At 33.2% G+C, this 13,902-nt stretch overlaps 1 protein-coding gene across 7 annotated transcripts in view; it reads left to right on the top strand.

Moving 5' to 3' along the window:
- The window catches only part of LOC148303237 (uncharacterized), a 177,912-nt gene extending 164,371 nt beyond the window's left edge, over positions 1 to 13,541 (top strand). For 5 of the 7 annotated variants that reach the window (XM_088270282.1, XM_088270280.1, XM_088270284.1 and 2 more), the window contains exons 7-12: positions 939 to 1,081; positions 5,524 to 5,644; positions 6,989 to 7,152; positions 8,141 to 8,308; positions 9,542 to 9,747; positions 9,930 to 13,541. In XM_088270282.1, the coding sequence (XP_088126408.1) occupies positions 939 to 1,081; positions 5,524 to 5,644; positions 6,989 to 7,152; positions 8,141 to 8,308; positions 9,542 to 9,747; positions 9,930 to 11,139 (2,012 nt within the window). In that variant the 3' untranslated portion in view covers positions 11,140 to 13,541. The remainder of the gene's footprint in view (positions 1 to 938; positions 1,082 to 5,523; positions 5,645 to 6,988; positions 7,153 to 8,140; positions 8,309 to 9,541; positions 9,748 to 9,929) is intronic. The other 2 variants (XM_088270287.1, XM_088270285.1) reach the window with 1 other exon arrangement.
- Positions 13,542 to 13,902: the final 361 nt, after the last annotated feature.

The following is a 13,902-nucleotide window of genomic DNA, read 5'->3' as shown; positions in this document are numbered from 1 at the left end:
TGGAGAGAACAGCGTTATTAATTTTAAGATTGTAAAGTACAAGTCTAGAAAACGAATTAAATTATTTAAAAAAACTCTTGTTATTATATAAAATAAATAAAAAACACATTTGAAATAAACATGGTCAATCAAGTTTTGAACAACAACAACAAAAAAATACAATTAAATAAGGACCTTTTTAAAAGAAATCGTTACGTAATTCGGTTCTTAGATTCGTTCATTTGATGCTTATCGCACCAATCACTACACTATTTAGTTACATATTGAATATTTTTTTGTAATCTACTTCTTCAGCATTCTTCTTCCATTGCCTCTTCCATACCATTCCATTATTTGTAAGGCGTTACGATTTGTCGGCTCGTCTTTTCCCCGCTCCAGACTCACTCCAGGCCCACTCGACGTCCCAAGATCGATTGACGACGTTTTATATTAAATTTGTGTGTATCATTATCATCATCATCCTACTATTATTATTATCCCAGTCTTAATTAGCGCCCTTGAGGTAGTATTTTACAAAAATGGCGCTATACAAATTATCTAAATTATTATTATTATTACACCTAGAAAAAAAAATCCTTTAACCACCCTCATTAATTCCTCTCCTTTCCTTCTCCTTCCTGCTAAATCTATTATTTTATATCATACCCTTTTTTTAAAATCTCTAAATGTTCTTTAATAGTTTTATAACATAAATATGGATTGTTTAACTGGCTTTTTTTTTAACGTAACTATTTTTGCTAATTTAACTATTGTTTATTATATCTTTTTTTTATATGTAAACTGTACAATTCCCGAATAAATAAAAATAAAATAAATATATAAAGAAAGTATTATAGTTTCTCTCACATAATAATAATAATCCAAATTGTTATTATTATTATGAGAGAGGAAAATTCCGTTAATAAAATTATTCGTAATAAAATAATTTGTTTTTTCAGACCACCCCCGGCCGGCAAGTCCGAAGGCTCCGCCCCTGGTCGTGGTGCCCCCAACCCCGCCCGCCCCCGCCCCGGTAGCGCAGCCTCCGCCCAGCCGAGGGGTGGAAGCTCTCGCTGTACTGGTGCACTACCTCGTATACCAAGTGAGTTGCATAACCTACTACTGAGTACATGGTTTTTCTATGTATAGAAGGTCTTGTGTAGTACATAGTTTTTCTATGTATGGAAGGTACACTACCGACCCGCGGAGAAGAGTAGTCAAAAGGGCGAGCAAGTATAACCCTTCCAGGACTAGCGCTGTATTTAAGGGTGTGCGACAAGCGCGCCCGCACAGGGCCTCGCGCCCGGATGAATTAGAAACTAAGAAATTAAAAGAGTTGTTTATTTGACAATAAATTTAATATTATATATTCAAAACTTTCGAATTAGTATTTTATGAATCTTTTGTGAAAAATATTAGAATTTTTAATAATAATTTCCTGTCTCGTTCGCAATTTTATTGGGTCATGAAATATCCTAAGAAACTTACCGGAACTGTGCCTCGCAAATTTTTTTGTACCTAACCTCGCTATTTTTTCCGATCTAAACTAGATTATAGTGTATAAAGCCCAGAGCATATAAATCGTCTCTTTATCATGATAAATACAATTGTTGATGTGAAATAATGAAAAGTAACGTTTTAATGAGAACGGTGCCTATTCATATATAATACTTTGCTTCATAATTATTACATCATTCCATATCTGCGAATTATTTTTTGCCGCAAAATAAATTACGTTTATAAAACGAAGTTCTTAGAAGTTTGGTAATCAAAAATGTTATCAAATTCCATGGAATATGAGTCTAACACCCTCTGGTCGCCATCCCTTCACCTCGTACACCCAACTAACACCCCCACGAACCATTTCTTCCCACCTCTTTTAAGTAAACCATGACTGTACACGAATGGGTTTTTATGGCTAAAGCTTTCCAGTTGTAGCCGGCTTTCGCGGCATTTCACAATCAGTTCAACTCAGACTCCCGTCAGTATAGGCTTTATTTTACTGACCATATATGTGCTACAATTTACGCTATAAATTTGTCCCAGTTTGAACATTTGTATTTTTACTAAACGTAAATCTATCTCATGTGATTAATTTGTAATTGAAATGCGGTATAACAAGGTAATAATAAAGTTTGTTTGTTAATTATGAATTACAAAAAATTAACTATGAATATATTTTTTTTAAACTCGCTTGTAAGATATTAAAATAATTTAAAAATACATAAATTTAAGACAAAATAGTTTGATGGTGCTCTTAAAATTCGAATCCAGGCATTATCTTCCCATAATACACAATATATATGTTTTTAAAAATAAAAGTGAATTTTCGTAACTTCAGTTTATGCTAGTCAAAATCTCAAAACACACGATTTATTCTCTTTTATGAGAAGTACAAGGTTAAATAATAATTAGAATTTCCGTCAAATCATTTCCATAAAGATTGTGAATAATTATTTTTTTTAATTAAACAGCGTAACATACAAAATATTAGTAAAATTCATAGAAATATACAAAAGCCAATAGTATGATTTTTGGAACAAATGTTTGTATTTGTATATACATAAAAAAATACGTAATGAAAGGATTGCAAAAAATGTGTGTCCACAATGAGCAATGTTTAGTAAGTATTTCGTGTGTTGCTGATACTTTCAACAGATGGCGCTTCCATGGCGGTGAAAAAACATTCGTTTGTTACATTTTTTTATATAAATAGATAAAACACGCGCGTATCCGTTGCAAAAGTGTGTCAAAATTTCAAACCAATCAACGAATTACAATTTTGAACAAACGGACATTTGCATTTTTATTTATATAGATAAATAAAATACGCCCCTAAAATTTCAAATCAATTGGTGAACAGCTTTAGGAGATTCAACATTTTTAACAAACGAACATTTTTATTTGTAAAGATTGTAGCTGCAAAAAATGTGTTCTCTATGACGAAAACTAATTGCGTTACATTTCTCCGAATCGATATTTGCTTACGTTTCTTATCAACCCGTAGCTATTTTTCAGTTGTAATTTACCGAGAATCGTCTGAAAATGTAAGGCCTCATTATTTATGCTCAGGTTTCATTCTGTTGGAAAATAAAATACTTCAGACTGGAAATGTTATGAAATTTTATAGGGCACTCCATATCATAATGGATACATCGTCTACTAAATATAGGAAACTGTGTCGGCAATTGAGTTACCATAAAATCTACATTTCTCTTCGTTTTTACTTACGGCTAAACTAGAGCAAACGATTTTTATTTTGGTTACATTAAAATTAATACCTTTCTTAGCAGTATTATCGAAATTTATATGGATACAATTTTTTTCTAATAAAATCGTTTATTTCTTCAAAATATATACGAACATATACATATAGAAACATACATTGATAAATATACATATATGTACAATATGTAAGTATAGGTGTATTGAGATAGTTTTGCATGTGAATCAAATGGGTGAAGAGTAAAACAAATTTATGAGGCGAATGTCGTTGGTAATAAAGGCAGAAGAAGACCGAGGGAATCAATATCAGGCGACTTTTTTCCAGCTTTTAATGAATTTACTAGCCATATTATTTTTTGACATCTCATCAAAGATGAAGAAGAATATGGAAGTCTGGGCATTTACGGGGCTGACGACCGTCATCGGCTGGTTTAAGTGATCACTTTACACACGTGTAACATTCACCAATTCTACCCATTATTGACAACCACACTACTCAAATTCTTGGAAGTTCTTTATATATGAACCAATTTAGAAACCTTGTTCTTGAATCACTAGAACTTCACTAGAGACATCTATTGGTGAGATGTAAAGAAGCTTTTTACTAAGCAGAAACTCTTATATTAGTATGTGAGGTCCAAATCCTGGATTATAATCACACACATGAGAAACGCCAGAAAATACCATTTTCATTTTTATGTAAATGACTTTTATAAAGCATTTTTTTTTACTTGTATTAGAAAACTTTTTTGTTAATTTTACGACTTGTAAATTTAAGAATGATGTCAACAATGAGTTATGAGTTCGAGGATGAAAAAAGTTAATGTTACTTTACGATAAACTGTATTTTATATTTACTTGGAAATCTTTTTTTTTATAGTACATATCGATTTATTTTGATCATGTAAAATCAAGTACCTATGCATCTCAATAGTATTTGCATTCTAAAAACAAGAATCAAATGTCTAAATAAAAGAATTTGAAATACATGTCATATTTTAATTTATGATTTTTGAGACATTTGTTGTTTTTGAATATCATTTTTATCATTTTATTTAAAATGTAATTAAGTTTTTAATAAATATAGTTGACGGCGAAAATGGTAAATGCTTTGATGATTTATTTTTATTATTTTTTATTCCTTCAATCCTTCCTTTATTACAATCGATATAAAATCACTGGTTCGAATCCCAATCGCATTGGCATTTTCTCTACCTTGATATTTTTTCTTGTAATCAACGTTCAAGGTGGCATTGCAACAATGCATTATCACACGCATTGATTGGCTTGCACCATTGATTACTTAGGTATAACGTAAAATTATGTAAAGTTTTTTCATCGATTATTATAATTGTATTTTTTTTTGCTCGGCTTGAAACCTTTTTCTAAAATGTTATCGGTTTCAGTTTTTGTAGTTTAAAGTTTCACCAATCTGACTTATGCATTATGGTATGGCCCTATGTGAATGCACATTAAATGAAATAACTGTTTGTTAATAATAAAGTTTATTATTCTTCAAACCCTTATCCGCACCCTGTGGTGCATAGGACACTGCATCATTTGAACGCAGTATTATCTTGATCGTTAACATTTGAAGGTGATCAGCCCTCTGCTTCAGATACCAGTCCAGGATAATATTGAATAAATATTACAGGGAAAAATCACTTGTATTTATTTGACCCACCCTTCCTGGGAAACGAACCCGGGACCTCTAGTACTGTAGCTGAGCGTTCTTACTATTACACTATGGAGGTGGAAAAGAATTATAAAGTTTAGTCGAGCAATCGAATTACATTTCACAATATATTATAATTACAAATACAAAAAATATATATCGTAGTCGTACAGGAGAAAGTGACTAACTAACAAAACGTAAAATATTCAGGGAGGGCATTTAAGTCACTTTTGCTTGGCAAGAAAATAAACATCAATGCAGTTAGTCATTTTTACCAAGTCAATATTTTATACTTACAAGTTTAAAATCCTTTGGGATGTTTTTCAGGGTAATATTAAGCATGTAAGATATCAAACAGTCAATGATCTCGTTTTTGTTAAAAATGCACTTGGTCACTTTCTCCTGTGTGACTATGATATATAAGTAATTAATATAAAAAAGATCCCGCAAAAGGCATTGCCTGTGTGTGGGTAAATATTTTATTTTAGGTTATAATAAAAGGGCACTGGCAAGAATACAGTAGATATCACAGATAAAATTAGATTAAAAGTCCTAATATAAACTACAAATATTTGAATTTAACTAAAAACAAAAAATCAAAAAGTTGAAAATGAATGTTTGTTTTACGAAATTTTTTTGTTCAGTTGGACGCCTTGAATGCCCCGAGATGGCGTGCTCGAGTCGCCCAGACCAAAGCCCAACTTGGAGATGTCACCTCCCAACTAGAGAGGGCTGTCACAGCACAGAATACGGATCATCAAGTCGGTGAGTGAATTCCCATATCCTATAATAAAAACATATTCTGCAGATTTTTTTTTCCTTGGATGGGAATTGCATTAATTACCTTGCTTATTCTTCTTCTCCGTCTTATTCTTTATTGCTGAGGGTTATGACCCTTATGGAAGCGATGACTCTTATCCAGTTATCCCTTGACTGCGCTGCATGTAGCGCTCCAACCACCGAGGTGCCTGCTGCTGCCTTAATTTGATCGGTCCATCATGTAGGGATCTTCCTTTCCCTCTCTTTCCCCTCCAGGCTACTGATCACAACCAGTCGTTCCAGACTATCCTTGTTGCCACGCGCAACGTGGCCAAAGAAATTATTTATTGTAACTGCAGACAATTCCATATTGAATTGTTGGGTAATATATCCAAAATTAAACACGGTTATTTGGTTGAATTCTACTTGCTTTACATATATGATATGTGACGCATTTCGTTTTATTAAGACATTATCAAACGTCTTTGATAATGTCTTAATAAGACAAAACGTGTCACATATCAAATATGTAAAGAAAGTAGAATTCAATCCAATAACCGTGTTTAATTTTGGATTTATTACCCAACAAAGAAATTATGTCCATAGAATGTGCTCTTTAATAACAAAGTTTATACAAAATTAAGTGGATTTTTGTTTCTTCTAACTAAATAAAGATATTTTATTTAAATCTGTGTTGAGATCAGGAGGGATAAACTAGTGAGAGCCGATCACGAACTTCTCAGCATTTGCTCAATGCTGGGAGGAAATCACGTAAAACTCCTCATGAGAAGCCGGACTGTTGACTGTAATTAACAGACCTTCCGTTTTACTAGAAGAGGGTTCAGCATTTTGTGTCCTAGCTTATGGTACTAATGTCCTTGACAATTTTTTTTATGATACCACCTAAAATTCTGCAGATTAGAATAACAAAAACATCATGTGTATATTTTCAACATCTCAATATGGATGAAGAAGGATATGGAAGTCTGGGTATTTACAGGGCGTACAACCTCTTTTAGGCTGGTTAAGTGATTGCTTTACACACATGTATCATTCATAAATTTTACCCATGATTGAATAAAAAACCACTCTAATCAAATTTTTATAACTCCTAGATATATTGATCAATCTCGTGACGCAGTGCATATGAGTTTACAACAGTCATCTATGTTGGATCGAGGAAAGCTTTTATTAAGTGGAGATTCTTTTATTTGTGTGTAAGATCCGAATCCTGGATTATATTCACATACTTGAGATGCGCCTAAAAACATATTTTTCGTTTTTTTTTTACATTTTCTGTGAATGCTATTTCATTTTCTGTAATGGTTGTTACTCTTCTTTGAATTGCAGTTGGACAATGTCTCAACAAGATAGCAGAGCTGGAGTCCGAGTTGCAGACTAAGGAAGCACATTACAACGCCACCATTACGCTGGTAACGGACGAAGCGGAGAAGAAGTATCGCGCGGCGCTTCAAGATAATGAAGCTATCTCCGACGATCTTAAAAACCTCAAGGTGTGTTCTATCAACTATGACTTAATATTTACAAAACATTTTTTTTACAAAATTCCGTGTAAAATTTAATGTCCAGGAAAAAACCACACAACTCCCCCCGGGGTTTTCTTACATGCATAATTTTGAATATACTTTATTTTAATAATACTTCTTAAAAACTTCACACGAGACAGTTTGGTGATGCTCAATAAATAGCAAAGATTCTTATTGCTCAAATAAACAAACTTAAATTTACAAATTGTATTTCTATTAATATATTACTATTGTTATAAAGCCACTCAATAATTTCCAGTAAAAAAACAATAACAGCACCTTTTTTTTAAAATCCTTAATATTGCATATTTTATGAAAAGAAATCACATATCGTGGGTAAAAAAAGTTAACTGGAAAAACTATCAATTTTGACTTTATGTAGTATCGTAAAGTTTTCAACATTCTATGAACTGGCAAAACACACTTAGTAGTTTGAAATGTCAAATTTATATAGTTTTAAAAGTAAATTCAACTAAGTTTAATAGCGAGTATTTTATTCTGGCTAAAATAAAAGCTTTAAATAACTGGGAATTCAGCAATGCTGTTCTTACTTACTTTTCTTGTGGCTCCGGCTTCTTCTTCCCCATATGGGTTGTGCTTATGAAATTAGAGTCTTGGCTTGAGTCTTGTCAGCCAGTCCACCCCCTCCGGGGTCGCCTCATGGATATCCCAAAGGTCACAACCAAACCCTTTGAGCCGGCAGTCCCGCACTATGTGCCTTTTGATCTGCTCAGCCCCACACTAAGATATTCAAATTATATTGTTCTTATTTATCGCAATATGCTAGCAACGCAGTCATATTGTATCATATTTTTAAATGTCCGATCCAAATTTTTTTTTTTAAATCAGCTGTATTTTTTTATAAATGTATCTATGGTATTGAAAAGAGTTCCCATGTTTCTATTTGCTCTATTATTCTGTTTCTGTTTTGACGATTTGTTTGTTTTCCCAACAGGTTTCCCTGGTGCAACTGCGCAAGGACCTTGAGGCGTGTCGAGAGGCCTTGTCTGAAAGAAACAAGAAGTCGGAGCAGCGAGAGGCCCATCGTGTTGCATTAGAACGCGAACTGCAAAAGGCCAAAGAGCAGATACGGAAGATCAAAGACACGCACCAGAATGGAAAGGTTTGATATACACTTATAATATTGTCAATGATATCGTCCTCATACAGGAGAAAATGACCAAGTGCATTTTTTTTTCTAAAATGTGATTATTGACTATTTGACATCTTACTAACTTAATGTTGATCTGGAAAAAATACCAAAGTGATTTTAAACTTGAAAGTATAATATATTGACTTGTTAAAAATCACTAACTGCATTGATGACAAAAGTGTAAAAACGGTCAAATGGCCCTCCTGAACATTTTACATTTTGTTAGTTGGTCACTTTCTCCTGTACGACCACGATATGAGAATTTGGTTTCTTCTTTTTCTTCTGGTGCCTCTGTAATTGCTGAAGGTCGGCCGCCATACTGGAATATCTTGAACATTTTCTTACCAGGGTAAAAATATCTTATCAGTATGTTGAATTCCAATCCACTTTCATATTTTGCGAAGTTAGGACTTGGTCTTCCTGCATATACTTCCTCTGCCCTCCACTTTCCTCATCATCATTTCTTGAGGATGTTGGTACTGGTCCTGGATTGAGGTTATTAATGTGTTTTTTTTTACCATACCACAAAGTTATCAATGCTTTTAATATACAAAATTTATTAATTTGTGACCATAATAGTACATCATCATATGGACCTTATTAAATATGAATAAAAACTGTAGAATAATGTTCTCAAAAATTATATTATAATTATACAACTGCTTTATTTTTATATTTCAATCATCACATTATTTCAACGAGGTAATCCTATATAAGATTTAAGTTTTGTACTGACATTTCTTGTTGGAACTGCATTTTATATAATAAAATAACAAGTTTATATTTTTTTTCACAAATTTTTTCTTTACCAGCTACTAGATTTCGTCGTAACCAAAATCATCAGACTGGTTTGAGTTTATCATCATCATCAGACATCATCACCAATCTGATGATGTCGGTTACTACAAAACCCGGTCGCTGGTCAAATAAAATTTATGCGGAAAATCTATAAAGTTGTTATTTTATTATATGTAACCCCATATCAGTAAATAAAAATTTAATTTCGCTTGTATTTGGTAAATAACAAATACTAATTATTTTTCGGCAATATTGACATCCTGAGTAGGTACAAATATAACTAATTGCTTTCCCATATCTTGATACCTTTTTGAATATACCATATCTTATTACCTTGATAAAAAATGAGATTTTAATGTTTCTTTGTTGGTTTTAATTTAAAATTCATTTAATTTTGTTTGTTAGCAGGAGTTGACGCTAGCAGCCGAGGTATCATCCCTGAAGTCAGTGCTGGAGTTGAAGATGGCTGAACTGGCGGAGATCAGGAAGCGAGGAGGTCACCTGGAGCAAGCTGCCGCTGCACTGCCCGAGGCTCTACAGCAAGCTGCCTACCAGAAGAACATAGCCGACTACCTTCGGGGACAAGTGCAATACAAAATAGACCAAGAAGCGTTAGTTTCCACATTTTCAAACATTAAAACAGTATCAAAAAACAACATTTGTTATAACCGAATGATCCTTAAATTAATAAATATGTAATCCTTTTTTAATTGTTAAAAACAATGTTTTTTTCGCTTAAGAACTAGAAATATAAAGAAACCATTAATTTACATATGTAATTATTTCATTCTAGGAAAATAATGCAACAGCATAAACAACTCCAGGAAGCACACACCCAGCTATTGGCCCAGAAAGAGCGTCTAGCATTACACAATGAACAACTGCAATATAAACTAAAACATAACACTGAGGTCGCCACACTTCTAGCCCAATCTGAACACGAACGTCTAAATCATACATTCCCAGAAACCTTTATTCGGGGCTCTCTTCGGACCACAGCTAGCTTCAATGAGAAATACCTTCGCTCTACCAGCTGCCAAGAGAGGGGTACGAGTGGTGATCTACATTCTCCGAGGCGCTCCGCACGCTCCGACTCCTCGGACGAAAGGGCGATAATTTCCGAAAAGAACCGGTCTGTCGACTATTTCTTGGATTCTCCTCCAAACTCACCAAAGATTAAAGGAGTTGTAGAAAAAAGTGAATCCGTATCTTGGATATTAGAGATCGATGAAGCCCCGGAAGAAACTGTGTCACGAATCGTCAAGAGAGCTAACTCCTTCAGGTCATCCATCTCTCCTCATCATCCTGTCAGGGAGGCTCTAAAGAGACAACTTCCACCGGCAAAAGGATCTTCCATATCCACTTCAAATTCCTTGTGTCAATCTAATTCAGCTTCCAGCTTAGAGTCTACCGGGCGCGGAGGAGCCCACTGCAAACTCTTCCGGTCTAATTCCATTGAAAATAAGGATAATGCAAAGCCCTCTTGCTCCAGTACTCCTGTCAAAGGTCGACGATCCTCGGAGAGGACCCGCCTCTCAAAAAATCTACCAGCAACTCGCCCGCGAGCTTCTTCTTTGTCACATGAAATTAAACCGAGTAGTCCCACTCGTCGTTCCTCTTCTCTCCACAAGGAAGTAAATGTTTGCCCGGAAAATATAATGACACTCATAGACTATGGCCACGAGTCTCTTGTGACGAATTCGGACTTAGCGCTTCTGCAGGAATGCGATACAGTTCCGAAGGAATCAGCGGGTGAAGCTCTGATATCGGGCGCCAATTCGGAAGACGATTCGTCGTTAGATGACAGATCGCATAGTCCCAGTGATAGTGAAAGTCTGTCCGAATCCGACAAGTATCCGGAAATGAATGGCGCCGGAGAGCGACCGGCGGATCCCGTGCTCAGGAAGATGGCGGAGACCATGGGCCAGAGTCTCTCCACCACTCCGATGGAAGTCAGTTGGTCCGAAGACGGAGAGTGTTTCATTTCAGAGACAGATATTTGAAACTGGGATTTTTAAATGAGACCCTTCGGACTCATTTAAAAATCCCTTTTAATTTTGCCAGTGCGTAACATTTTAGATATTGCTTGAAATGATATTATATCCGACAATATTTATTAAAAAGTGAAACGTGCGCTACAACAAACCTTGCGTGTTTGTATGAATGTTATGTCAGATACGCTGTAGAAGTAAGCAGTGAACCCTTCCTCACAATGAACAGTGAATGAAACAATAGTGACTTTGTTGTGATGGTCATATTATGCTAAACATTACCCTCATCGAATTCACTGAAAGGGCGACAAGTCTAAGCTCTAGTCTCTAATATATTTTCATTTTTAAGTAATTTTATACCATTAAAATGTGATCTAGGTGAGGAATTAATGTGTTATCCGAGTATTGGTAAACAAATGGCAGATTAATGATAATGTGATATATTCTTTTATTTTTATCGGACTGTATTTGAAACATTGGGTGATCCGCTATTGAAGCTACATATGTATGTATAAGCGCGATGTTACAAATTATATTCATCTCAAAATACTATAGTTGGCAGTCGGTGGCAGTGTAGTGTTTTAATATATTGTATGTGCTTTGTATGAGCTATGAGTCAACTGTATATTTTATTCTATCAGTTCTTGATTTGAATATCTGTTGGCAGGTTGGTGGAAAAAGTAAATGTTTTTGTACCTGTCTCAAGAAACTCTCTTAAGGTACTGTAATTGTTTTATTTTTATGGATACTTATAACAGCCACTATTGTAACAAGAGAAGCAATTAGCATTTTGAACAAGATTTTGTATTTATTGGCAATGTGTTTTCCGTGTTATTATTAAATTGATTTTAAAAATTGACATTCTATTTGATACAATCATTCGCTTTTATATTTATACGCAGCCTTGTTTGTGAAATCAACAAAATGTAGAAGGTTTAAAACTATTTAGGTTAGAAAATATATTTATTTTTCGCAAAATTAAATAGTATGAAAAGTAATTTATCTTTAAATCCTACAAAGAAGTGTCAAAAGGTCAAGTCTTATAAGTATTATATGTTATCATCTAGATATTCGGTTTCAATCAATAAATCGTTTTTAATTTACAAAGATGACACTTTATTTAATTCGGAATTTTGCACAAGTGATGTAATTTCTGTCAAAAATGTTGAAGTATTAAAAGTTTATTAAAAATAATAATTAAATCTTAAGATTGTGGCCTGTTGGTTATAAAATAATTATGGAGACCATAAATTATTTCATACATTTTAATATCTCTATCTCTCACTGAGTAAGCTAATAAATAAATAATGATAATATTTAATGTACATAATTCATTTTTATCTACCAAACAACTTATACATGGGTATTTAAGGATGTTTCTCTTTAATTGAATGTTTTTATTTTCATTTGTAAAATGTGTATGTATATTATGGAGATTCATCTGCCAATATAATAGTGGCCTGTCAGATTTGTATACATAATTTATTTTTATCCCTTTTTATAAGGTTATCTAACTATTTATTGTATTTTATAAATTGATTTTATTTAATTTTGATGTTAACGTTTCTGTAAATAGGTGTTTCTTTTGTCGTAATTGTCTCCAATGTGAAGGAGAGGTTCGTAGGAGCTTCGTAATGAGTAATAAAGGAAAACATAATGATAAAATTATACTTACTCTCTGTTCTTCTAAATTACTACTAACCTAACAAGATGCTGGATCGATTTTATACTGCGTTTCATGCGGTACACTTTTACATGAATAAATATAATCATAATTTTGCAAGCTACATAATTGCATTCTTAGCCTGGTCGCTACCACAGAAATCGCTAAAATTGTTTTCATTAAATACAGAAATCAATTCTGTTACATTAACCGCCATCTTGAATTCATCTATTTTTAACTTCAAAACTAAAGATATGATTACTAAATTTGTAAGATAATTGTGGTGAGGTTGTTTATTTCGAATAACAAGCGACTGGACTGTTACATAAATGTTTAACTCAATCGTTGACACTGTTACAGTTGATAATATATAGTATAACCACTTGTCTTTCGTACCATTACTAAAGATCTATGAATTGTTACAAAATTCCTTAAAAATACTTAGTAAACAAAATCAATTATCGTTTAGATTATAATAGTACTCTCCATTCCACCTAACTTCTAGATACTTGATGTTTTGTTCAAATCATGAGAAACTACATTATTTCCTTGTCTATAAAAATGTAATTGTATTTTAGAAATAATAAATAATAAACTAGGCACGTGTTAAATAACTCCAGTGTTTATTTTATCCACCCTTTTTAAATTTATCCCCAATATGATATTCTAACACGCCAAACTCGTTATTTAAATTTGATAATTTACATCAATAATGTAAACTTGATAATTAACAAGCATATTTCCACTACAACATTTTATTATAAATTACCTATAAAGCATTTTTTTATCAATTTTTTTTTCCTTAAGTCATTACTTGACTTAAGGAATCTAATGATCAGTAAACTTGTTACCTTCTCTCTTAGTCTTTTTTTTGTTTTTAAAAACAAGAGAATTGTGTTTTTACTATGTATTTTCACAAATATTTCAATTTTATACTATTTCTGTGAGCCTAAGTGGCTCATTATTAGAAATAGGTATCAAATTGTGGTAGAGTGGGTTCGAACCGAGAAACTCTGACATAAGAGTTCCGCGACACTAATCATCGAACCACAACCCGACACTAACTTTTTCTCGTAGAAAACAATAGTGTGTTTGTGCTCTCAAGCACTAAT

The sequence above is a fragment of the Brachycentrus maculatus genome, unplaced genomic scaffold, assembly GCF_059751285.1.
Source record: "Brachycentrus maculatus isolate JH-2025_06_01 unplaced genomic scaffold, ASM5975128v1 h1tg000378l, whole genome shotgun sequence".
NCBI lineage: Eukaryota > Metazoa > Arthropoda > Insecta > Trichoptera > Brachycentridae > Brachycentrus > Brachycentrus maculatus.
The sequence above is the reverse complement of the archived record's forward strand: the minus strand, read 5'-3'. Positions and strand labels throughout refer to the sequence as shown.